At 46.6% G+C, this 22,823-nt stretch overlaps 1 protein-coding gene across 27 annotated transcripts in view; it reads right to left on the bottom strand.

Annotated features, from left to right (window-relative positions):
- Nucleotides 1-22,823, bottom strand: part of FER1L5 (fer-1 like family member 5) — a 75,210-nt gene that overhangs the window by 43,644 nt on the left and 8,743 nt on the right. For 15 of the 27 annotated variants that reach the window (XR_013526303.1, XR_013526304.1, XM_035271563.3 and 12 more), the window contains 13 exons: nt 19,748-19,800; nt 19,046-19,137; nt 18,315-18,423; nt 16,276-16,330; nt 15,665-15,774; nt 13,879-14,007; nt 12,191-12,253; nt 11,426-11,476; nt 7,358-7,388; nt 6,312-6,427; nt 5,963-6,086; nt 5,467-5,519; nt 3,554-3,622 (listed from right to left, as the gene is read on the bottom strand). Coding sequence is in view for 25 of the 27 variants with exons in the window: in XM_035271563.3 (XP_035127454.3) it covers nt 3,554-3,622; nt 5,467-5,519; nt 5,963-6,086; nt 6,312-6,427; nt 7,358-7,388; nt 11,426-11,476; nt 12,191-12,253; nt 13,879-14,007; nt 15,665-15,774; nt 16,276-16,330; nt 18,315-18,423; nt 19,046-19,137; nt 19,748-19,800 (1,055 nt within the window). In the remaining 2 variants the exon portion in view is untranslated. The other 12 variants (XM_078348621.1, XM_078348618.1, XM_078348616.1 and 9 more) reach the window with 12 other exon arrangements.

Genomic DNA, 22,823 nt, shown 5'->3' with positions numbered 1-22,823 from the left:
CAGAAGGTGGAGGTTGCAGTGAGCTGAGATCATGCCACTCCAGTCCAGCTTGGGCAACTGTCTCAAAAAAAAAAGAAAAAGAAATAAAAGAAAAAATCCATGTGTCCATGTGTAAAATAGAGCTGCTGGATTGAGTCCAAAGTGGGACCCCAAATCCTCAATCCTCTGAGCTGAGGCCTCTTCTTACGGCAGTTCTTGGGGTATGGCTGGAAACCTCCCAGCTCTCCGTTTTCTTTTTTTAATCTATTTTTAATTAAAAAAAAAGACAGGGTTTCACCATGTTGGCCAGGCTGGTCTTGAACTCCTGACCTCAGGTGATCCGCCCATCTCGGCCTCCCAAAGTGCTGAGATTATGGGCGTGAGCCACCACGCCCGGCCCAGTTCTCCATTTTCTTCATCCAATTCTCCCTGTGTCCTGACAGCTAAGGGGCCAAGGAGAAGAGGAGAGGGCTTTCCAGGTGAGCAGCTAGTTAGTAAGAAAGAAATTGCCCAGGTTAAGGAAGGGTATTGGAAGGGGAGAGATGGGCACCAGAAGGCATCCAGGTCTTCCAAAGTTAAGAATCCTCCAAGTTCAGATTTATGCCGCCATAAATGGAAACACCTTTCCATCCATCCTGCTAAGAATTCTCCTTCTGCTTCTCAGTTCCTCATCTAGTGTACTGCCTCCCCTTCTGCCCTGGGGTCCTCGGACTGACCATTGGCACAGGCCAGTTTTCTGCAATGCTCCGGGCTCTGCTCCCCCTCTGACCACCTGACCTCAGATGCTACCATCTGTGTGGTTGGCTGTTCTGCCTTCTCAGAGTGAGATTCATACCTGCTTGCTGCATTTCTAAAGAGCTAGGGACAATCAGGCCTGTATCCAAAGAGCCCCACCCTGGAGACTGTGTTCTGGGGAAAATGTGTGAGGGTCCAGGGGATGTTTGGACATCTTCAAATGTTGGAAGGCCTTTCTCAGGGATGAGGGAGGGCCTGGCCTGTGCCATTGGCCTGTAAGAAGATGAACACAGCTGGGCACAGTGGCTCACACCTGTAATCCGAGCACTTAGGGAGGCCAAGGTGGGCGGATCACCTGAGGTCAGGAGTTCAAGACCAACCTGGCCAACATGGTGAAACCCCATCTCTACTAAAAATATGAAAATTAGCTGGGTGTGGTGGCAGGCGCCTGCAGTCCCAGCTGCTTGGGAGGCTGAGACAGGAAAATAGTTTGAACCCAGGAGGCGGAGGTTGCAGTGAGCTGAGATTGTGCCATTGGACTCCAGCCTAGGTGACAAGAGTGAAACTCTGTTTCAGGGGTAAAAAAAAGGATGAACACAAGGATTTCCCAAGGCTCTGAGGAGCCACAGAGCATCTGAGGATCCTGGCCCTGAGCCCTCACCACAGGCTGGAAAAGGCGGGAGGGAGCTTGGCAAGGATGGGGAATGGACTAGGCCTCCTCTGAAATGTCTTCCTACTTTCAGAGTATATAAAATAATCCAAGGAGGCAGGGATTATGAGGAATGGTTGAAAATCCTGACTCACAAGGAGGCAGACTGGGAAGCTACTAGAAGCAGCAAGGAGGGGAATTCACAGGACGGAGAAGGGGAGCTCATTAGCTAATTTCATATTTCACATTGTCAGGTATGAGAAAGAGAAATACTTTCTGGCTTGCCAAATCCATGTCACACAAATTTCTGCATGTCTGCACTTATGAGAGAGCTCAAGTTATCTCTCGGAACGGTGCTCTTATTTTACACACAGCTCTTAGAAGCCTGACTTAAGAGTCAAAAGCCAGTAAGGCTCCACCTTGAAGAGAACTGTCATCCACAACAGCTGATAGGTGAGGAGACTGAAAGACGGTCAAAATCAGACTACAGAACCCCACAAAGAAGAGCAGCTTGGAGCCATTTAGGGTAGAAACAGCTGGGTACTGCAGATAGCCCAAGATAATAACTATGCTCTCATAATGGCTCCAGGCCATCAACAAAAAGCTCTAATTATATTCTGAGAAGATAAGAAAATGCATATTATCATTTAAAATGTGTCTTTAAAGGGATTTGTTTGTTGTTGTTGTTTTGAGATGGAGTTTTGTTCTTTTTGCCCAGGCTGGTGTGCAATAGTGTGATCTCCACTCACTGCAACTTCTGCCTCCCGAGTTCAAGCAATTCTCCTGCCTCAGCTTCCCGAGTAGTTGGGATTACAGGCATGCACCACCACACCTGGCTAATTTTGTATTTTTTTTAGCAGAGATGGGGTTTCTTCATGTTGGTCAGTCTGGTCTCTTAACTCCTGACCTCAGCGAATCTACCCACCTCCACCTCCCAAAGTGCTGGGATTTCAGGGATGAGCCTTTGAACCCAGCCTGGTTTTGTTTTTATATGTGGGTGAAAGGGCACATTTCAGTTATCTAGAGAGTTCAGTTGTATGACTCACTCATTGTTTAATACTGGATAGAGTTAAACATACACCTATCATAGAATCTAGTTATCTGTGTGTACATATTTACCTAAGAGAAAGGAAAGCATATGTCTACACTAAGGGTTGTACACAAGTGTTTACAGCTTCATTGTAACATCCCCAGAATGGAAATGTTCTTAAACAAGGGAAGGGATAAGCAAACTGTGGTACATCTATCCAATGAAATATTAGCAACAAAAAGGAATGAATCACTGATACACAGCAACAGCATGGATGAATTTCAGAATAATTATGCTGTGTGAAAGAAGTCAGACAAATAAGGGTATTTACTGAATGATTCTATTTCTATGAAATACTAGGAAATGCAAGGTAATATGTAATAACTAGAAAGCAGATTGGTGGTTGCCTGGGGATGAGAGAGGGTGGAATGGGAATCACAGGGAGTGATTCCCAAGGGAATTAGGCAACTTTTAGGCAACTTTTGGGAATGATATATTTATTATGTTGACTGTGATGATGGGTTTCTTGGATGTGTACATATTTTAAAATGCATCAAATTATACATTTTCTTTATTTTTATTTTTCTGAGACAGAGTCTCCCTCTGTTGTGCAGGCTGGAGTGCAGTGGCTCTGGCTTGGTCAACAGGCTGTTATCACCTACTTAGCTAAAGTGTTTGCTCAGGTAAGTCGGTGATACTACCTGGGCTCAGTTCACTATAACTTCCACCTCCCGGGTTCAAGCAATTCTTCTGCCTCACCTTCTGGCGCATGCCACCATGCCCAGCTAATTTTTATCTTTTTAGTAGAGTCAGGTATCACCATTTTTGGCCAGGCTAGTCTTGAACTCGAGATCTCAAGTGATCCACCTGCCTCAGCTTCCCAAAGTGCTGAGATTACAGGTATAAGCCACCGTGCCCGGCCAAACCATACATTTTAAATATGTACAAGTCACTGTATGCCAATGACACCTCAGTAAAGCTGTAAAAAGTGAAGTTTTCCATAATATGTCCTGGGCTTCCTCATGTTCCCTATCAGGCAGAGTTCCCCTTGATGTGCTTCTCGGCCCCCACCTTCTGTCTTCACCCCCACACAAACATCCAAACTTCCCTTCTATGCTGGGGGATGTGGGAGAAGGGCAGGCATGATGGAGGCACTGTACCTGAATCTGGAAGGTCAGGATCTGGTTCCATATCGGGTTGTCGGTTTGGGTCTGCATATGTGTCCTGAGCTGGAATGTCCCAAAGCAGTGTTGGTGCCAGCCTGCCCCCTCCTCCCTCCACTGGCCTCACCTTCCAGCTCTTCCTGTCCAGCCCCCACCCCCAGCAGATACTGTCTACAGCACAGAGGTGCTTGGGCTAATCCCTGCTCTCAAGACACCTGCACAACTTCTCAGCAGCAATAGCATCAGTCCTTTGTGTGTTTATCTGAAGTGTTTGCCACATCCAGATTCCTCATATTTTTCCTTAAGTCAGCTTTCAGTAGACTTCATTTTTAAATTGATATAGGGCTATTAACCTTAGTATATACACATAGACTTTGTTAGATAAATTCTAAGATCCCAAAAGAAAAATGGGCAAATCACAGCTAATGGCAGCAGCATACCTCTTTTAAAACCATCAATTGACTTCATTTGTAATCAGTGGTATCTACGAAACCAAGTGATACTTGACCTTATTTTTTTTCTTTTTTTTCCCCAAACATCTTTCTTGAATTAATGATACTTGACCTTATTAAACTTTTTAAGGTACACTAAGATGAACACAGAAGTATCAAACTTTTGAAAAATGTGTGTCACTTACCACCCAAGAACATTTCGCCTAGCTTTGAGGGTATCCAACCACTCACTGGGAAATATGGTGGTTTTAAATATGTCCACAAAATTTTTGGTACTCCTCCCTTCAAAAGATAGAAATTGGCAGGGAGCAGTGGCTCATGCCTCCCAGCACTTTGGGAGGCTGAGGCAGGCAGATCACCTGAGGTCAAGAGTTCAAGACCAGCCTGACCGACATGGTGAAACCCCATCTCTACTAAAAATACAAAATTAGCCAGGTTTGGTGGCTCATGCCTGTAATCCCAGCTACTCAGGAGACTGAGGCAGGAGAATCACTTGAACCTGGGAGGCAGAGTTTGTGGTGAGCCGAGATTGTGCCATTTCACTCCAGCGTGGGCAACAAGAGTGAAACTCCTTCTTAAAAAAAAAAAGACATTAATTTCTCCCTTCTTATGTGTGGGCCTGATTTCACGACTTGCTTGCAACAAGTAGAATATGGCAAAAATTATGCTTGGTGAATTTGGAGACAAATCTATTTAACTTTAAGCTAGCATTCTCCAAATTTGAACATATGACCCTTTTTTACCCATGACACCCATCAGCACACTTTGGAAAATGCTCTTCCATATTCATAGACGTTCATGGAATGTGAGCAACTCTCTTGCCCAGAACCTTCGTTTACACATGAAGAAACTGAGACCCAGAGGGATGGCGACAGTTTTAATATTCACTTGTTGGCATGTTTCATTCAGTCACTCATTCTTCCAAGTGTATTTGGGTTTTGGGTGGAATCCGGCATGCAGAGAATAAAACATGGCCTTTGCCTGCACAGAGTTCCAAGTGCAGGGGTGCATGCTGCCCTCAGTGGGTGACTGGGAGATGATTCCTGTGGTCTTGCCCACTGGGCCACTCTCCTCCTCCATACTACTTTTTCTTTCTTTCTTTCTTTTTTTTTTTTTTTTTGAAACAGAGTCCTACTCTGTCACCCAGGCTGGAGTGTAGTGGCATGATCTTGGCTCACTGCAACCTCCGCCTCCTAGGTTGAAGCAATTCTCCTGCCTAAGCCTCCCGAGTAGCTGGGACTACAGGCATATGCCACTATGCCTGGCTAATTTTTTGTATTTTTAGTAGAGAAGGGGTTTCACCATATTGGCCAGGCCGGTCTCGAACTCCTGACCTTGTGATCCGCCCACTTCAGCCTCCCAAAGTGCTGGGATTACAGGTATGAGCCACCTCGCCCAGCCCACACTACTTTTTCTAGGTGCCAATCTCTCTAGGTCTCAGAACATTTCTACACTTACCTTTTTCCCAATTAGTTCCACCTCCAACTGAGGATTCACTGACTGGTGTTTCTCTATGAACAAGAAGTTAAAAGACATCTGAGCCAGCAGCATATTTTTTCAGGAGGAGGAAATAGGGTAGAACAACTGAAAACAGTTGAAATAGGATAGAACAACTGGAAAACTTCCTCTATAATTTAGAGGGGTGCCCCCTGGGCAGATGTGTCTCTACCACTGTGCCCCTTCTTCTTCCACACAATGGGATGGGGTGGGGGGACATAGGGAGCCTTGAGTCTGCATCTGGCCATCATAGACAGGCTGTGGGTATGAGGCCCATTTGAAAGGGTGTCCATGGCACCTCCATAGGAGAAGTCTTGGGGCATTCCAGTCTCACTCTGTCCCCCTACCCCAAATCTTAGCTTAGTGTGAAAAGGAATGAGGAAACTCCATGAGGATCCAGGGTACCACTGTGTAGGGAACCTCAGGGCTGCCCCCTCCCTTGCACCCGGACTCTAACTGAGGTGAAGGTCCTCTGCACAGTAGATGAAGAACTGTAAGTAAGCCATGTTGATCGGGACTGCCGCTGACCGGAAGATCTGAATATCGGTGTCATCAGCCCCATAGAGCAACTTTTGATCTGCCTGGGAAGACCAGAGAGTTGATATGGTCAAGGTCATGGGAAGGTCACTGGCAAAGCCACCAGACTTTGCTTCCCCAGCCTCCCACTTGATACAGGGGGGATGGGACAACCCTGCAGTGATGTAGCAGACAAAGGAGAGATGTGATGGTCAATGTCCAGGGTGGGGCCCAGGGGTACCCCCAGGAGGCAGCCAGGAAAGATTCCTTGGGCATTAGGGGCAGCTCACCAGGGCCTGATCTCCCACACCGAGGGCACAGATGGTGACTTTCAAGTAGCCTCTCACACCACTGCTGGGGTTATTTAGCTGGCAGAGGCCGAGCCATTTCCTTAGGAGTGTGTGACCTAGAGAGGCAGAAGGGCCATGGGAGATCCACCTCCAGTCTCCTTCCCTCTCCCCTGAAAGCAGTCTTTGTTTAAGGAGGAGGGGGAGCTGGAAATATGTCTCAGGCATTCTGCTTTCCATCCAGCGGCAGAGAAAAAGGGGAGTCACTCACACCATGAAGCAATGATAGTGTACTCACAAGGCTACCAGCTGTTGCCTCTGGGAAACAGGGACCCCTGTTTATGCCTTGGGAACCTAGTGTTCTCACTGTGGCCTGGTCTGGAACCAGACACTGTAGAGCCAAGCATTTTCCTCAACCTGGTGTGTTTGTTATAGCCAGGCAGGGTGGAAATTTCCATTCAAACTTTAATCTCCCAATACTGGCCTCAAAAAATAGAAATCTATGCTAGGATTGTAATAAAAGGCTAGCATTTGACCCAAAAGTATGTCCTGAGTTTTTCAGAGAAAGCTATTATTATTATAAAGTAAAATAAGCCGGGCATGGTGTCTCACACCTGTAATCCCAGCACTTTGGGAGGCTTAAGCGGGTGGATCACCGGAGGTCGGGAGTTCAAGACCAGCCTGGTTAACATGGCAAAACCACGTCTCTACTAAAAATATAAAAATTAGCCAGGTGTGGTGGTGCATGCCTGTAATCCCAGCTACTCAGGAGGCTGAGACAGGAGAATCGCTTGAACCCAGTTGGCAGTGAGTCAAGATTGTACCACTGCATTCTAGCCTGGGCGACAGAGTGAGATTCCATCTCAAAAAATAAAATAAAATAAAAATACCACAATGTACAGTAAAATATTATCAAATACAGAAAATAATTTACAACCTCTAACACTCCCCTCCACCTATGTGTTAGACATTTGGGGATTTTAAGATATTCTGACCCCTGGCCTGATTTTTCTCAAAAGACATAAATATTTGCCATAAGTGTTACCTACCTGGAGAATGGTAGATAAACCCAATATCTGTCTGAAAAGACAAGAGTGGAGTGAGGATTAGTTAGGGCCTCCAGCCAAGATTTGTAATACCAGCTAACCTGAGAATACTACTAGCAGCTGGTGCTTGAGCATGTTCTCTGCCCTAACTCCTTTTGTCTTTACAGCAGCCTGGAAGGTAGGCCCATTATCACCTGTAATCTGCAGAGGAAGATACTGAGTTTGAGAGAGGTGCCCAAAGTCTTAAACCAGTCAGTGAGAAAGCCTGCATGGAAAAGTTCCTTAACACTGTGCTGTGCCACCCTCTCAACCAACACAGCCCTGACTCTATCCTACCCCTGGGTCAGGGAAGGGACTCACCAGTCCGGGGGGAAGAGGATGGTAAAGGTAAGAGGTAGAAGTTGACAAAGAAACTACAGGTTTTATCTTTCCTCTTGGAGATAGTTTCCTACCTCGGTTGTGACTTGGGATGGAAAGTGATGTATGTGGGGCAAGTTGCCACAGAATGTTATAGCCACCCATAATGTGTTCTTATTACAGCAATACAGGACAACCCATCAAAGAAAAGCTGATAAATTGGACTTCATCAAAATGAAAAATGTCTGCTTTCGGCTGGGCGCAGTGGCTCCTGCCTGTAATCCCAACACTTTGGGAGGCCGAGGCGGGCGGATCATGAGGTCAAGAGATCCAAACCATCCTGGCCAACATGGTGAAACCCCATCTCTGAAAAAAAAAAAATATATATATATATATATATGAAAAAAAGAAAAATGTCTGCTTTTGAAAGACACTGTTAGGAAAATGAAAGGGCTGTCATATTCTGGAAGAAAATATTTGCAAATCATATATCAATAGTTAGAAAACAAACAATCCAATGAAAACAAGCAAAAGATTTGAACAGACATTTCACCAAAGAAAATATACAGATGACAGGCAGATGAAAAGATGCTCAACGTCATTAATCATTAGGAAGGTTTAAATTAAAATCACAATAAAATACTACTACACACCATGAGAATGACTAAAATAGATAGACTAGATCAAGTACTGTGGAGAATGTGGAGCAACTGGAACTCTAATACACTGCTGGTGGGCATGTACAATAGCAGAACCTGTTTGGAATTTTGGGAAAAAATTTTTTTTAGAAAATTTCCTTAAAAAGTTAAACATACACCACAGGGTGCAGTGGCTCACACCTGTTAGCTGGGCGTTGGGGTGCACATCTGTAATCCCAGCTATTCGGGAGGCTGAAATAGGAGAATTGCTTGAACCTGGGGGGCGGAGGCTGCAGTGAGCCAAGATCGCACCACAGCACTCAAGCCTGGATGACAGAGCAAGACTCTGCCTCAAAAAATAAAATAAATAAAACAGAACAAAAACTCAGTCACCTCTAACAAAGCAATAGATCCAGGCAATCATCAATAGCTATTAACAACAAAAAAAGAGAGACCAGACATTCTGTGCCTTCTGCTGAAGTCACTTTGCCAACTAATTGGCCCAGACTGATCTAAACTTTAGATGGGGAAATGGGGTGGGAGAATGCAAAATGATCCCCTAAAGATGAAATCAGCAAAGTGCAGACTGGAGAAAATGCTACAGGTCCAATTACCCAGTTTCTTTAACAAATAAGTTGCAAATTTTAGAAAAAGAGGAAATGGGGAGAGCAGAGAAGACCAACAGAGTAAAAGGAAACTAAAATGCATATTAACTACTTGCAATGAATGGACCTGGTTTGGAATTCTAACTTGTTTTTTGTTTTTTGTTTTTTTTTGAGATGGAGTCTTGCTCTCTCATCGGGCTGGAGTGCAGTGGCGCAATCTCGGCTCACTGCAACCTCTGCCTCCTGGGTTCAAGTGATTCTTCCACCTCAGCCTCCCAAGTAGGTGGGACCACAGGTGCGTGCCACCATGCCAGGCAATTTTTTTTGTATTTTCAGTAGAGACAGGGTTTCACTGTGTTGGTCAGGATGGTCTCAATCTCTTGACCTAGTGATCCGCCCGCCTCGGCCTCCCAAAGTGCTGGGATTGCAGGCGTGAGCCACCACACCCAGCCTTTTTTCTTTTTTTAAAAAGAATTTATTTATTTATTTATTTTTTAAAGACGGGGTTTCACCACGTTGGTCAAGCTGGTCTTGAACTCCTGACCTCAGGTGATCCGCCCGCCTTGGCCTCCAAAGTGCTTGGATTACAGGTGTGAGCCACCACACCCAGCCTTGTTTTTGTTTTTTTGAGATAGAGTCTCTTTCTCTCAGGCTAGAGTGCAGTGGCACAATCTTGTCTCATTGCAACCTCTGCCACCTGCGTGCAAATGATTCTCCTGCCTCAGCCTCCTGAGTAGCTGGGATTACAGGTATGTGCCATCACGCCCAGCTAATTTTGTATTTTTAGTAGAGACAGGGTTTTACCATGTTGGCCAGGCTGGTCTAGAACTCCTGACCTCAGGTGATCCACCCGCCTCAGTCTCCCAAAGTGCTGGGATTACAGGCGTAAGCCATCGCACCCATCCTGGAATCCTGATTTGAACAAACCGTAAAAGAAATATGTAAAACAGTTAGGGGAATTTGAACTGACTAGGTATTTAATTCTACCTAGGAATTATAAAGGTTTTTAGATGTGATAATTGTATGTGGTTATGCTTAATAAAATCCTTATGTTTCACAATACATACTGAAATGTAGAAAGATAAAATGATATGATGCCTGAGATTTGATTCCAAATAATCCAGTTGTAAAGGGGAAGAGAGCGAGGTGTAGGTAAAACACAATTGACTGTGAACTGGTGAAGTTGAGTGATGAGGATATGGGAGTTCATGATACCAAAATAAAAAGAAATATTTTTTAAAAAAAAGCTTGGCTGGGTGTGGTAGACACATGCCTGTAATCCTAGCACTTTGAAAGGCTGAGGTAGGAGTATGACTTGAGCCCAGCCTGGGTGACATAGTGAGACCTATTCGCTACAAAACATTTTAAAATTAGCCAGGTGCAGTGGCGCACACCTGTAGTCCCAGCTACTTATGAAGCTGAGGTGGGAGGATTGCTTGAGCCTGTGAGTTTGAGACTGTAGTGAGCCATGATCACAACACCACTGCACTCCAGCCTGGGTGACAAGCAAGATCCAGTCTCAAAAAGAAAAAATAGGAAGCTCAGTCAAGCTCAGGTTTTCTCCGACCTCTATAACTTGGTCAGTTTACGTCGTTGGTCATTGTCTGGAAACCACGCAATGGCCTTTGTCAAGAGCACAACATTTTTTACCTCCTACCATCTAAAATTTCTAGAATCTCTTTTTCCCTCTGTGGTTTTTTTTTTTTGTGAGTGTGTGTGTCTGTGTGTGTGTGTGTGTGTTTTGTTTTTTGCCTTTTGCAAGGGTGGTGCCTCTTTGCTAACATTGTAGATTTAGTAAATAAAAATAGAAGATGCCCACTTAAAATTTCAGATAAACAATTACTACTTTGTTAATACACATATGTCCCCTGCAATATTTGGTGAGAAGCCATGTAACATTTGGGACATACTTATATTTAAAATGTATTTGTTGTTTATCTAAGATTAAATGTAACCAGGCATCCTGTATTTAACCTAGCAACCTACCTTTTGGATTTGGAGAATCTTAGTTTAGCGCATCATAACTGTAAACTCTCCTAATCTCTTAGCCTGTCTTTCTAAATCACATCTTTTCACTCTGCCCTCACGGGCAGCAATCTTTCTGAGTTTCTCTAACATGTAGGTTGACCTTTTGGTTCCTTTGCTTTTACTTTTTGGAGGCAGTGATTTGAACTGTGCCCACAGTATTATGGGTATAGGGAATTTAACATGGCACCCTGAGCTTTCATAAATGTTATATACTTTAATCCTCACAATCACCTTCCAGATTGAGTATATTATTATCCCCTTTTATAGATGAGAAAGTAGAGGCTCAGAATTACTTGTTTAAGTCACCCAGTTGGTAGGTGGATCCAAGTCTGGATCTTTCTGTGTGAAAATCCAAGTCCTTTCCCCTAGACTTGGGCATGGAGCCCAGTGTGGGTCTCTATTATAACTGTTTCACCAAATCTCCTCCCATATACAGTACTCACTTGAAATCTCCCGATCTCTGCTTTGTATCTCATTGCTGAGGAGTTTACCACCTGCAAGGAAGTTCCTGGAAATATTTTAATTATTCACAATCCCAATTTCCCTCACCTTCTGTAAGAGGAATAGCAAAGGCCCGTCCAGGATCTCTCAATGTCTTGAATGCTTCCTAATGGCTGACACTTGCAGATGGGTTTTCTCATTTAACTCTCAGAGGGACCCTGTGATGTTCAGATTTTTAGTTCCATTTTACTGATGAGGAAATTGATCAGAGAGGCCAATTTCCTTGCCCCGAGTCAACCCAAAGCAAGGTGTTGCACTTAACTTTATCCATTACATGCTCTCTTGGTTGTGCCTTTGTTCCCAAGAACATGTAAACTCTTCAAAAGAAGAGGCCTCTTTGTTCTCCTTAGCCCTGTGCTGGGCACACAGTAGGCACTTGATAACCACATGTTCACCATTGTTACTGGGCTCCCTCTGGTTAAGGAATAGAAATTTTCACTTGGAGGGACCTTTGGTGGCTTGAGAATCCTGGCGTATGGGAAGGGGCAGCCTTGTTCACCTTGGCACCCAGTTCAGGGCCTGGCAGTTGGGAATCCATAACGTTTGTTGAATGAATGAGGAATCTGTGTGCCAGGGGTTGAAGAAAATGATGGGGGTCAGAAGACAATTTAAAGTGACTCTGGCTCTAAGGCTGGAAGTTGCAATGGATCCCAGTATTGAAGTGGGACAAGAAACACACTTTGCTGGGGACCAGTTTGGCTCCTCACCTGGATTAAGATGGTCTCATCAAAGAACTTTGCAGGAACCTCATGAAAATTCTGGAAGAAGATCTGAGGCAGAAAGAATTAGGGTAGAGTGGATGATTTATTCCACCACTTCACACAAGCACTCAGTAAACCGGAAAGCTCAGAATAATGTGCTTCTTCCCACAACTTTACCCTCTTAATGGCTTTATAAGTACAGGTTAAGTAATCCTAATCCAAAAATCTGAAATCCAAAATGCTCCAAAATCTGAAACTTTCTGAGTGCCAATATGACCCTCAAAGGAAATGCTCACTGGAGCATTCTGGGTTTCAGCTTTTCATATTATGAATGCTGAACTGGTATCATGCAAATATTCCAGAATCCAAAAAAAAAAACTGAAATCTAAGACACTTCTGATACCAAGCATTTTGGGTAAGAGGTACTCAACTTGTGCCACTACTACTCTTACACTTCAGAAACAGAGGCCTCCTGAGCTCCTGGAGGGTTTTATTTATTTATTTATTTTTTTGAGATGGAGTCTTGCTCTGTCACCCAGGCTGGAGTGCCGTGGTGCGACCTCAGCTCACTGCAACCTCCACCTCCCAGGTTCAAATGATTCTCCTGTCTCGGCTTCCTGAATAGATGGGATTACAGGCACCTGCTATCATGTCCGGCTAATTTTTGTATTTTTACAAAAGAGACAGGGTTTTGCCATATTGGTCAGGCTGGTCTCAAACTCTGGACCTCAGGTGATCCAGCCACCAGGGCCTCCCAAAGTGCTAGAAATTACCGGTGAAATCCACTGCGCCCAGCCTCCTGGAGAGTTTTCTGCTCGGAATGGGGAAGGTTAGGAGATCCCTGGAGAACTCAGGGCCTAGCTAGCTGCCCAGGATGGAGATCTGAGCTCACATCTCCTTTAGATTGCCCTGCCAGTCCACTCTGTCTCTCCCATCCATGGCAGCCAGAAACTCTTTTCCCAAATGCAAACCTAGGCTTGTCACTCCCCTGCTTAAGTCCTGCATGGCTCCTAAGTGCTGTCCAGGATGGGACCCCAGCCCACACTGTAGGCTCCCCTCCAACCAGTCTCCTCCAGTCACACACATAGCTATAGTTCTGCTGTCAAGTCTGCGGCTTGCTTGCTTCTAGGGCTTTGAAAACACCGTCACTTTTTCCTGAATTATCTTCTCCCATCCTGTCTGTCTTTTCCTGGTAAAATCTTCCTTCAGAGTTGCTGGAGCCCTTCTGAGTCTCTCCACCACCCCCAGCCTCATTACTCACTTACTCCTCCCAGCTTCCACTCTACTTTTATCTTTTATTTGTTCGTTTACTAATTAATTCAGCAAGTATTTATGGAGCACCTACTGTGTATCAGACAGTGCTACAATTTGAGACTCCAGCAGCAATGGGATGTATGTGGTCTGGGTCTGTACTTCAAGATTCCAATAACAATGCCCCCAAACCTCTGTCAACCACGATCTGCTCCACTGTAATTGTTTATGGGTTCATGAGCTATGCCCCCACCAGCCCACCAGCTCCTCAGATAGAGGGCTCTGAATTATTCTGTTCTGTATTTTCAGTGCTTTGTCCTCAATAAATGCTTGTGGAACAAACACATGCAGATACCCTAGTCAAGGTGCAAGCTTGCCAGCTGCCCATTGGGAATGCCCAGCCCTTGGCTGGCTCCTTGCCTGATGTGCCCTGTGCAGCCCACCTCGTTAAAGAAAGGGTTGTTTCCCATCTTGATACGTGTCTGGTGCTGCTGGCCTCCAATGGACACCCTCACCACTGGTTTGATGTTGTTGCCCATGAGCTGTCGGGCTTCAAACACCTTTACTCGAACCTAAGAGGAGAACACATGGGGAGCTGATATTGAAGGCCTTGGCCCCACCTTCTCCAGCTGAGACAAAATTGTTCTGATAAGAAAACGTTCTAGGCGAGGTGCAGTGAGTGGCTCATGCCTGTAATCCCAGCACTTTGGGAGGCTGAGGTGGGAGGATTGCTTGAGCCCAGGAGTTTGAGACCAGATTGACCGGGCAACATGACAAAACCCCGTCTCTACAAAACAGACAAAAAAATTAGCTGGGCATAGTGGTGCATGCCTATAGTCCCACCTACTTGGGAGGCTGAGGTAGGAGGATCACCTGAGCCCAGAGGTCTAGACTGTCAGCTGTGATCATGCCACTGCACTCCAGCCTGGGCAACAGAGCAAGACTCAGTCTCAAAAAAAAAAGAAAGAAAAAGAAAAGAAAAGAAAATGAAAACATTCTAGCTCTAGCCACAGTGAAGAGAGACAATCCACTGGAGAAGGCTAGGAGGAGATGGATTTGGAGAGACAGACTTGGGTTATTAAGGGCCTGGAAGCCATTGTAAAAGGAACTGGATCTCTTGCAGAGGACACTGGGGTTTTTGAAGAAGGTGCTTGGCATGATAAAAGTGACACGTTTGGCCAAGCAAGGTGGCTCACGCCTGTAATCCCAGTACTTTGGGAGGCTGAGATGGGTGGTTCATGAAGTCAGGGGTTGGAGACCAGCCTGACCAACATGGTGAAACCCCATGACTGTCTCCACTAAAAATACAAAAATTAGCTAGGCATGGTGGTGTGCACCTGTAATCCCAGCTACTCAGGGAGGCAGGAGAATCACTTGAACCCGGGAGGGGAGGTTGCGGTGGGCCAAGATCATACCACTGCACTCCAGCCTGGGCGACAGAGCAAGACTCCACCTCAAAAAAACAAAACAAAACAAAAGAGTGACATTTTTGAAAGGCCACTTTGGTTGAAGAATGGACAGAGAGAGCTGGAGGCTGGGAGTTCAGGAGAAGGCTACTGATGTGGTCCAGGGAATGGATGGTGATGGCTCAGGCCAGGGAACGGAAGTGGTGAGGGAGAAATGGGAGCAGCTGGGTGATGTTAAGAGCTAGGACTTGGCCACTGGGATGCAGGAAGAGGAGCGGTCCAGGAGACTCCCAGACTCCTGGGCAAAGGAGCAGGCTGGGGAGCAGATAAAACCATGGCAGGAATGTTAGGCCACAGGCTAGAAGCCAGAGGGAAGTTGATAAGCTGTGAGATGAGGGTTCCTGAATTCGCATGGAAATGTGGACCTTCCCATAGGTCCCCTCAGATCAGACAGTCCCCAGCCTCTCCTGTGCAGTTAATTTAACTTTGTCTGTGCCCCACTTTGTTTTGCCAACAACCCGAGGGCTCTGGGAGGGCAGGATCCCTGTCATCTGCGCTGCTTTCCAAGCAGGTACCAGGGCCTGCCAGTGCACAGCTGACCCTCCTACTGCCTCACTGGAGTTATGTGGCTTCAGCTACATGCAGAAGTTTCTGGAATGGCCATGAGAGGAGCAGGGGATATGGCGAGGATCTGAGGGCCTGAAGCTGGGTCTGAAGCTCTGCCCTTCTACCATGACCTTGGGAGGGGGTGAAGATGACCTAGGAACACACAAACAAGGGTGTCAGGTGGGTCACATGAATTTGCAACCTGGAGGGTCCTCACCTGAAAGTGCTGAGGCTTTGAGGACAGAGACCGGTGCATGGTGGAGCCAGGGACCATCAGTTTCTGCCTAGCCGTCTCTCTTGCTGTTACGCCCAGGAAGTCTTCAGCTCCTGGAGAGACACAGTCCAGGGTGGGCTCAGAGGCCTGGGGCCCAGGAGGTTTAAGGCATTTTCCCCATTCCATCATTCTGTCCCAATGACCATCTCCTGACTAAAAGCATGACCAAGAGGCCCCAACAGGGACACATGTCCTCCCCAGAACATTGCCATGGGCCCTTCCACCCTTAGGAACTACAGATCCCTGGATCCCACTCCACACACTGGGGCTCTTGGAGATGACCATCCTCATCTCTCTGCAGCCTCTTGGAGACTTATGTTTTATATCTTACAGGTCTTATGTCTAGAGATGATGAATGGGCATATTGGGATGGCCTCAGCCAGATGTTTGGAGATCTGGCCTCTAGACCCTGTAGCTTCCAGGGACCCTAGCCTGGTCACATTCCTTCTGCAGGCCTCAAGAACTGGGTCTTGAAGGTCCCCAAGAACCCATCCAGCTGTGCATGGAGCAGGGCAGGGTAAGCCCTTAAGGGTAAGCTCCAGGGAAGGACATACCTGTTTTCTCAATATCCTGGTTGCTTATGTAGGCCACCTGTAGGGTGACAGTACACTGCAAGACAAAGGCAGGGGAGCTGTAAGCCAGACCCTGCCATCCTTGGACAGAGCACTCAAGCCCTGTGCAGCCTGGTTGGGTTCACATCTGGTCCTCCTGGTGTGGGGCCTCATGCTAGCCATGGGAGGGATGGGGCCACACTATTTGGCCTCTGCACAATCTGGGTGGAGGGAGGTTATAAATGGATGAGAAGAGAGCAATGGGTGACAGTGGAGGGGATGTTTGCTGAATAAAGCAGCCACATGGTGATGATGGTGGCAGAAGAGGATGCTAAAGGATGGGGAGGAGAGGAAGAGGTGACTTGAGCCCAGAACACAGATGCTAGCAGCTCTCTCCCAGCCCAGCATCTTATGAGCTCATGTGGGAGCCCCTGTACACTCCTTCCTTCTAACTGAGCTCCTTCCTTCATGTGCTCCCATTACCCACCCAGCCTCCAGACCCCTAAGTATCTAAATGATCAAAGTTAAGTCACAATTCACCAGCGTGGACCACAAGGCCTTTCACCTCTAGCCCATGCAGCCCACACAGCCTCAGCTCTCCCACCCCTATTCCTACCCTCACCATGTGCCAACAGTACAGCACAACCTCCCTCACCCTGCCTCCTGCTCCACCCACTTTATGCCCCTGCTGGGCTGGTCGTCCTTTCCTGTCCATTGGGAAGACTCATGCCCCTCCTTACAACTCAGCTGACAAACTGAAAGCTCCTTGACTTATGAATCACATCCTGATAAACCACACAATATTGTTGACCATGAGTCAACAATTGTGAGTCACAGACTATCTGTATACAAATGGACAATGGCCAAACTACATAGAAAATAAGACTCAGCCTAGGCGTGGTGGCTCATGCCTGTAATTCCAGCAGTTTGGGAGGCTGAGGTGGGTGGATCACCTGAGGTTGGGAGTTCGAGACCAGCTTGACCAACATGGAGAAACCCTGGTCTCTAGTAAAACTACAAAATTAGCCGGGTGTGGTGGTGCATGCCTGAAATCCCAGCTACTCAGGAGACTAAGGCAGGAGAATTGCTTGAACCTGGGAGGTAGAGGTTGTGGTGAGCCAAGATCATGCCACTGCACTCCAGCCTGGGCAACAAGAGCAAAACTCTGTCTCAAAAACAAAACAAAACAAAAAAAAAACAACTCAGATCCACACAAGTTCTTTTCTTGATATCTACAGCAATCAGCCCAGGAAATCAACCTGTTATGTACAGTAACCAGCCTAGGAAGCAAACCTGCTCCGAGTCAGACTGGTAGGCGGTCAGACTGCTGTCTCTAGCAATAATCCAGGAAGCCAAACAATAATGATCAGCTCCAAATGGCCAGGACCTGATTAATAACTGCCAGCTGCCTTAATTTTTGTTCCCACTTCCAACTTTGGATCAGTTAGAGAGAGCCAAACATGCCCCTCTAACCGATCACATGGGAGGCCCCATTTCTAGTTAGCCTCCAATCAGGGCACACCTGCAGCCTTCCCTTCTTTCCAGTAAAAGCTCTTCCACTCCCCTGTCTGCCTCTGAGTCTTTGCCAAAACACAAATGATGATGGCCAAGTCCCTTGCTAGCACAAGCTCTGAATAAATTAGCCTTTACTTGTTTTCATTTGGGTGGTTTTCCTACATTTCCATATGTCTTAAACATCACCCTCTCTGTAAAGCTGTGCATGACCTCCTGAGAGGAATCGTTTGCTCCCTCCTGACCTGAGCCAGTGGCCTTGCTTTACTGAACCTTGTCCCATGTGTGCTGGAGCCTACTCCAACAGACTGTGGGCTTCAGACAGTTTTGTACCATAGGGCCTAGCACAGTGCTTGACTCCCCGTGGAAGGCGATCAATTCATCTGCTGATGACAGCAACAGTGGGAGTCAGGAGAGGAAGGCAGTGTGATGGGGGCCCCGGGCAGGAAGCACTCCCATGGTGTGGGGCACTTCACCAGCTGCCCCATTCCTCCAGCCACCATGCCTGGGCCTTCTTGGGCCTGACTCACATCTGTGGGCTTCATAGAATGGTTGAGCAGGGTCAAGTCCTTCACAAAAAGGACCTCACTTGGTTGTTTCAACAACGGCTTGAGCAGTACTGTGGTTAGGCCAATGAACCTGGGGAGAAAATGAGCAGGTGTGAGATCATAAGCCAGGGGAAAGGGTGTCCTCCTCTCTCCCAGGCAGGGCTTTAGTTAGAGAGAGTTTCCTACCAGGGGTGTGCTGTCCTCAGAGAGAGAGGCTGGAGAAGAATGCAGTGGGGCTGAGCATCTACCACAGGGCCCAGGGCTCTGGCTCTGGGAACTGTCTTGGGGCTTCTAGGCAAGGAACAGTTGATTGGACCAGGGGTGGACACCTGGCTAGAGCTGGGCCAATAGGATTCTCTGTCCTAGGAATTTTGACCTGGGATGGCATAGCCTCATTCTCAGGGCATGTGAGTCTCAGCTGGGCACTAGATGAAACTGTGATAAGAAGCCGGAGTTGGGTAAAGAGAAGCAGAAATTTGAGATCCGTGGCTTCAGATGCACAGAGCTGCTGCTGGGTTCCCAAGTTCCTGTCCCAGCTGATTTGCAGTCTTGCCTTGGCTACCCTTTTAGTGCTGCCCCTCTTTTTTCCCTTTAGCTGGCTGGAGTGGGTTCCAGTCCTTCATCTGAGTGAGTTATGGATTAGAGACGAGGGTCACATAACATGCTGCTGCGTTGGGCAGGAGCTAGGCTCCTCCTGCCTCTCTCTGCCTCACCTTTCTTTCTTTTGTGAGCCCATGTCCTGAAGCATGACTTGCAGGAAGGAGTCATTTTCCAGGGGGCGGTTCCAGAGGTGCCAGATTAGGGTCTGTGGGGGGCATAGAGAGGTCAGCATCCTTCCTCTGCCCTTCCCATCCCATGTTTCTAGAAAATGAGGAAAGACGTGGGGGACGGACTGGCACTGCATTTCTCTAAGACTGAGGAACCTCCCTCATGTCTAATTTCCTCAGGAGATGGCATTTGTTACTTTTCACCAAGGTGTGGGCATCCCACCTGGGCTTCTGTGACTTGAACTGCAGTATCATGGGCATTTGGGAATTAAGGGTTTGGGGACTGGGAATGGGGTGAGGGGTAGCATGGAGGGATGGCAGATCAGAAGGAGTCCTGCACAGGGAGCCTTCACTCTGCTTCAGGCTTCTAGGAACATCAAGATGGCCCAGTTGGACTAGTTGATAGGCCATACCATGTTCCATCCCCAGGGTGGGGGAGAAGGGCCAAGATCAGTTGTGGGCAGGTGTGGCCTTCACAGCATTGTTGGGTCAGAGGCTACTACCCCAGGCCAAGATCCCCAGCCTTGAGGAAAGCCTTTGAGGCTGCCTGTCCTCTCCCTAGGCCTCTGAGTAGCTGCCTGGACCCCATCCCTGCCCCCTTGCTTTTGGGGTTGTCATTTCTTCTTCTGGGCTTGCCCTTGTGTCTACCTCATTCCACACGGGTTCATTCCCTTCCACCACACTAGTTCTTTTCTTGACATCTGCAAAGAAACCAAGGGACTGGCATTGATGGTAGGAAATATTTCAATGTCTGGGATGGAGTGGAGTAAAGAGAAGTAGGACACTCTAAGAAAATTTCAAGTCTACATTGGCAGGTGTGATATCGTATCATTTCTTTCTTTCTTGGGGAGGTTCAAAATTTCTTGATTTTATCACTGTGTGACAGATAATGCTATATGTTCATTTCATTTTCTTTCTTTGTTTTTCTTTTTCTTTCTTTTTTTTTTGTGAGATGAGGTCTCACTCTGTCACCCAGGCTGGAGTACAGTGGCATGATCTGGGCTCAATGTAACCTCTGTCTCCCAGGCTCAAGCCATCCTCCCACCTCCCAAGTAGCGTGGACTACAGGCCACCATGCTTGGCTAAATTTTGTATTTCTTGTAGAGACAGGGTTTTACCATGCCACCCAAGATGGTCTCAAACTCCTGGACTCAAGCAATCTGCCTGCCTCAGCTTCCCAAATTTTGTTGGCATTACAGGCAAAAGCCACCATGCCCGGCCCATTTCATTTTCTTCCAGAGTATTAGTTTTCAGCGTCTTGCAGCTAAGTCGGGCTTTTAAACACCTACACCCAGGCGCCATCACTCTGATGAATGGGATATGGTTATGATATTTGCCACTGCCAGGTCTGGTTCTTAATTTCCATGAGATTCTTCATTCTCCTCTCTCCTCTCCCCATAGCCACCCTCGTGACCTGCTGACTTTGCAGCCACAAGGGGTAAGTGGCTGGCTAGTCCTTAAACTATCATTTGTAGGAGCTACCTAGGAGAGCTCTCTGACCAGTACCATCCACGCAGGACTTGGTGTAAGCAAGAAGTGAACTTTCATTGTTAAGCCACTGAAACCTAAGAGTTTATTTATTGCCGGAGTAAAGCCCAGTGTACCCTAACAAAGACATTCTGAAACATCCATAACAGGTTAAAACTCCTCCAAATAGTGAGAAGGGGAGCAGGTTAGTGGATGGCATATGAAGGAAAAGGCTTGGAAGGACAAAAGGAATACAAAGTATCAAACATAAACATGTAATCATAAGAATCGGCAGGTGAAACCAGGGTTCTGGCTTTTCGATATCTTTGTGGGAGATATTTCTGGAATGAGAAAGATGGTGCCCATGAGGTGGTGGGGAAGATGGCTCAGAATCAGAGAAGAACTGCTAGTTCCTTGCCTGGCTAACTGTAAAATTAGTCAATCAGGGCAAATACGTCCTGAACTCCCACTGCTCCTCTTGAAACCTGCAGACTGAGGACATCAGCATGTATTACCCTGTGAGCCTGGAGTTCCAAATGTTCAATCTCTGAATATTGCTATGTTCAACAAGCATAGTTTCACAGAACAACAGCAAAAAATAAAATAAAGAAATTTCACTCTTTACTCACATCTCTTGTAGGAACTACTGGGTTCTCTTTTCTCCTGGGCCTGATTTTCTCCCTGTCGACAGTCCCTGTAAAACCTATTTGCCTGTATCCATGGTCCCGTATCTCCACCTACAGACTTTCACTGTTCTTTCTTTCTTTCTTTCTTTCTTTCTTTCTTTCTTTCTTTCTTTCTTTCTTTCTTTCTTTCTTTCTTTCTTTCTTTCCTTCCTTCCTTCCTTCCTTCCTTCCTTCCTTCCTTCCTTCCTTCCTTCTTTCTTTCTTTCTTTCTTTCTTTTTCTCTCTCTCTCTCTCTCTTTCTGTCTTTTTTTTTTTGAGACGGAGTCTTGCTCTGTCGCCAGGCTGGAGTGCAGTGGTGCAATCTCGGCTCACTGCAACCTCTGCCTCCTGGGTTCAAGCGATTCTTCTGCCTCAGCCTCCTGAGTAGCTGGGACTACAGGTGCACACCACCACGCCCAGCTATTTTTTTTGTGTTTTTAGTAGAGATGGGGTTTCACCATGTTGGCCAGGATGGTCTCAATCTCTTGACCTTGTGATCCACCTGCCTCAGCCTTCCAAAGTGCTAGGATTACAGGAGTGAGCCACCACACCCGGCTTCTTTCTTTTCCTTCTTTCTTTCTTTCTTTCTTTCTTTCTTTCTTTCTTTCTTTCTTTCTTTCTTTTTCTTTCTCTTTCTTTCTCTCTCTCTCTCTTTCTTTTTTTTTGAGACTGCACCTCATCTAGCTCTGTTGACTAGGCTGGAGTGCAGTGGTGCAATCTCAGCTCACTGCAACCTCTGCCTCCTGGGTTCAAGAGATTCTCCTGCCTCAGCCTGCCAAGTAGCTGGGATAACAGGTACACAACACCACACCCAGCTAATTTTTGTATTGTTAGTGGAGGCGGGGTTTCATCGTGTTGGCCAGACTGGTCTCAAACTCCTGACCTCCAGTGATGTGCCTGCGTCAACCTCCAAAAGTGTTGAGATTACCAGTGTGAGTCACTGTGCCCGGCCTCTTTTTTCTTATCTAAAAAAAAAAAAAAAAAAAAAAAAAAAAAGGGCGAGGTGTGGTGGCTCATGCCTATAAGCCTAGCACTTTGGGAGGTGGAGACAGGTGGATTGCCTGAGGTCAGGAGTTCTAGACCAGCCTGGCTAACATGGTGAAACCCTGTCTCTACAAAAAATACAAAAATTAGCTGGGCATGTGGCAGGCGCCTATAATCCCAGCTACTCAGGAGGCTGAGGCAGGAGGATCGCTTGAACCTGGGAGGTGGAGGTTGCAGTGGGCTAAGATTGCGCCATTCACTCCAGCTTGGGCAATAGGGAGATACTCCATCTCAAAAAAATAAAAAGTGGTGACAATAAAACTTGCTTCATATACCTCTGGAATTGCTGTGAGGAGCAAACATCATTGTACATATGGAAAGGCTTTGTCGATTGCAAAGCTCTTGCAAATGGAACTAATATGATCAAGCAGTTTCTACTAGAAGTACTTAGAGCTGTAGCTGTACACATGTTTTTAAACTCCTACATCAATCTGAGGAAGCAGGGACTTTCTCTTAAACCTCAGTTTATGGCACATCTTTAGATCATGGAAGAAGACCCAGAAGCACTAGTCTTCTCTTTTTTTCATAGCCATTCCCTAGGAAAAGTG

Source organism: Callithrix jacchus, chromosome 14, assembly GCF_049354715.1.
Source record: "Callithrix jacchus isolate 240 chromosome 14, calJac240_pri, whole genome shotgun sequence".
NCBI lineage: Eukaryota > Metazoa > Chordata > Mammalia > Primates > Cebidae > Callithrix > Callithrix jacchus.
Note: the sequence above shows the minus strand (reverse complement) of the source record. Positions and strands in the feature narration are given on the sequence as shown.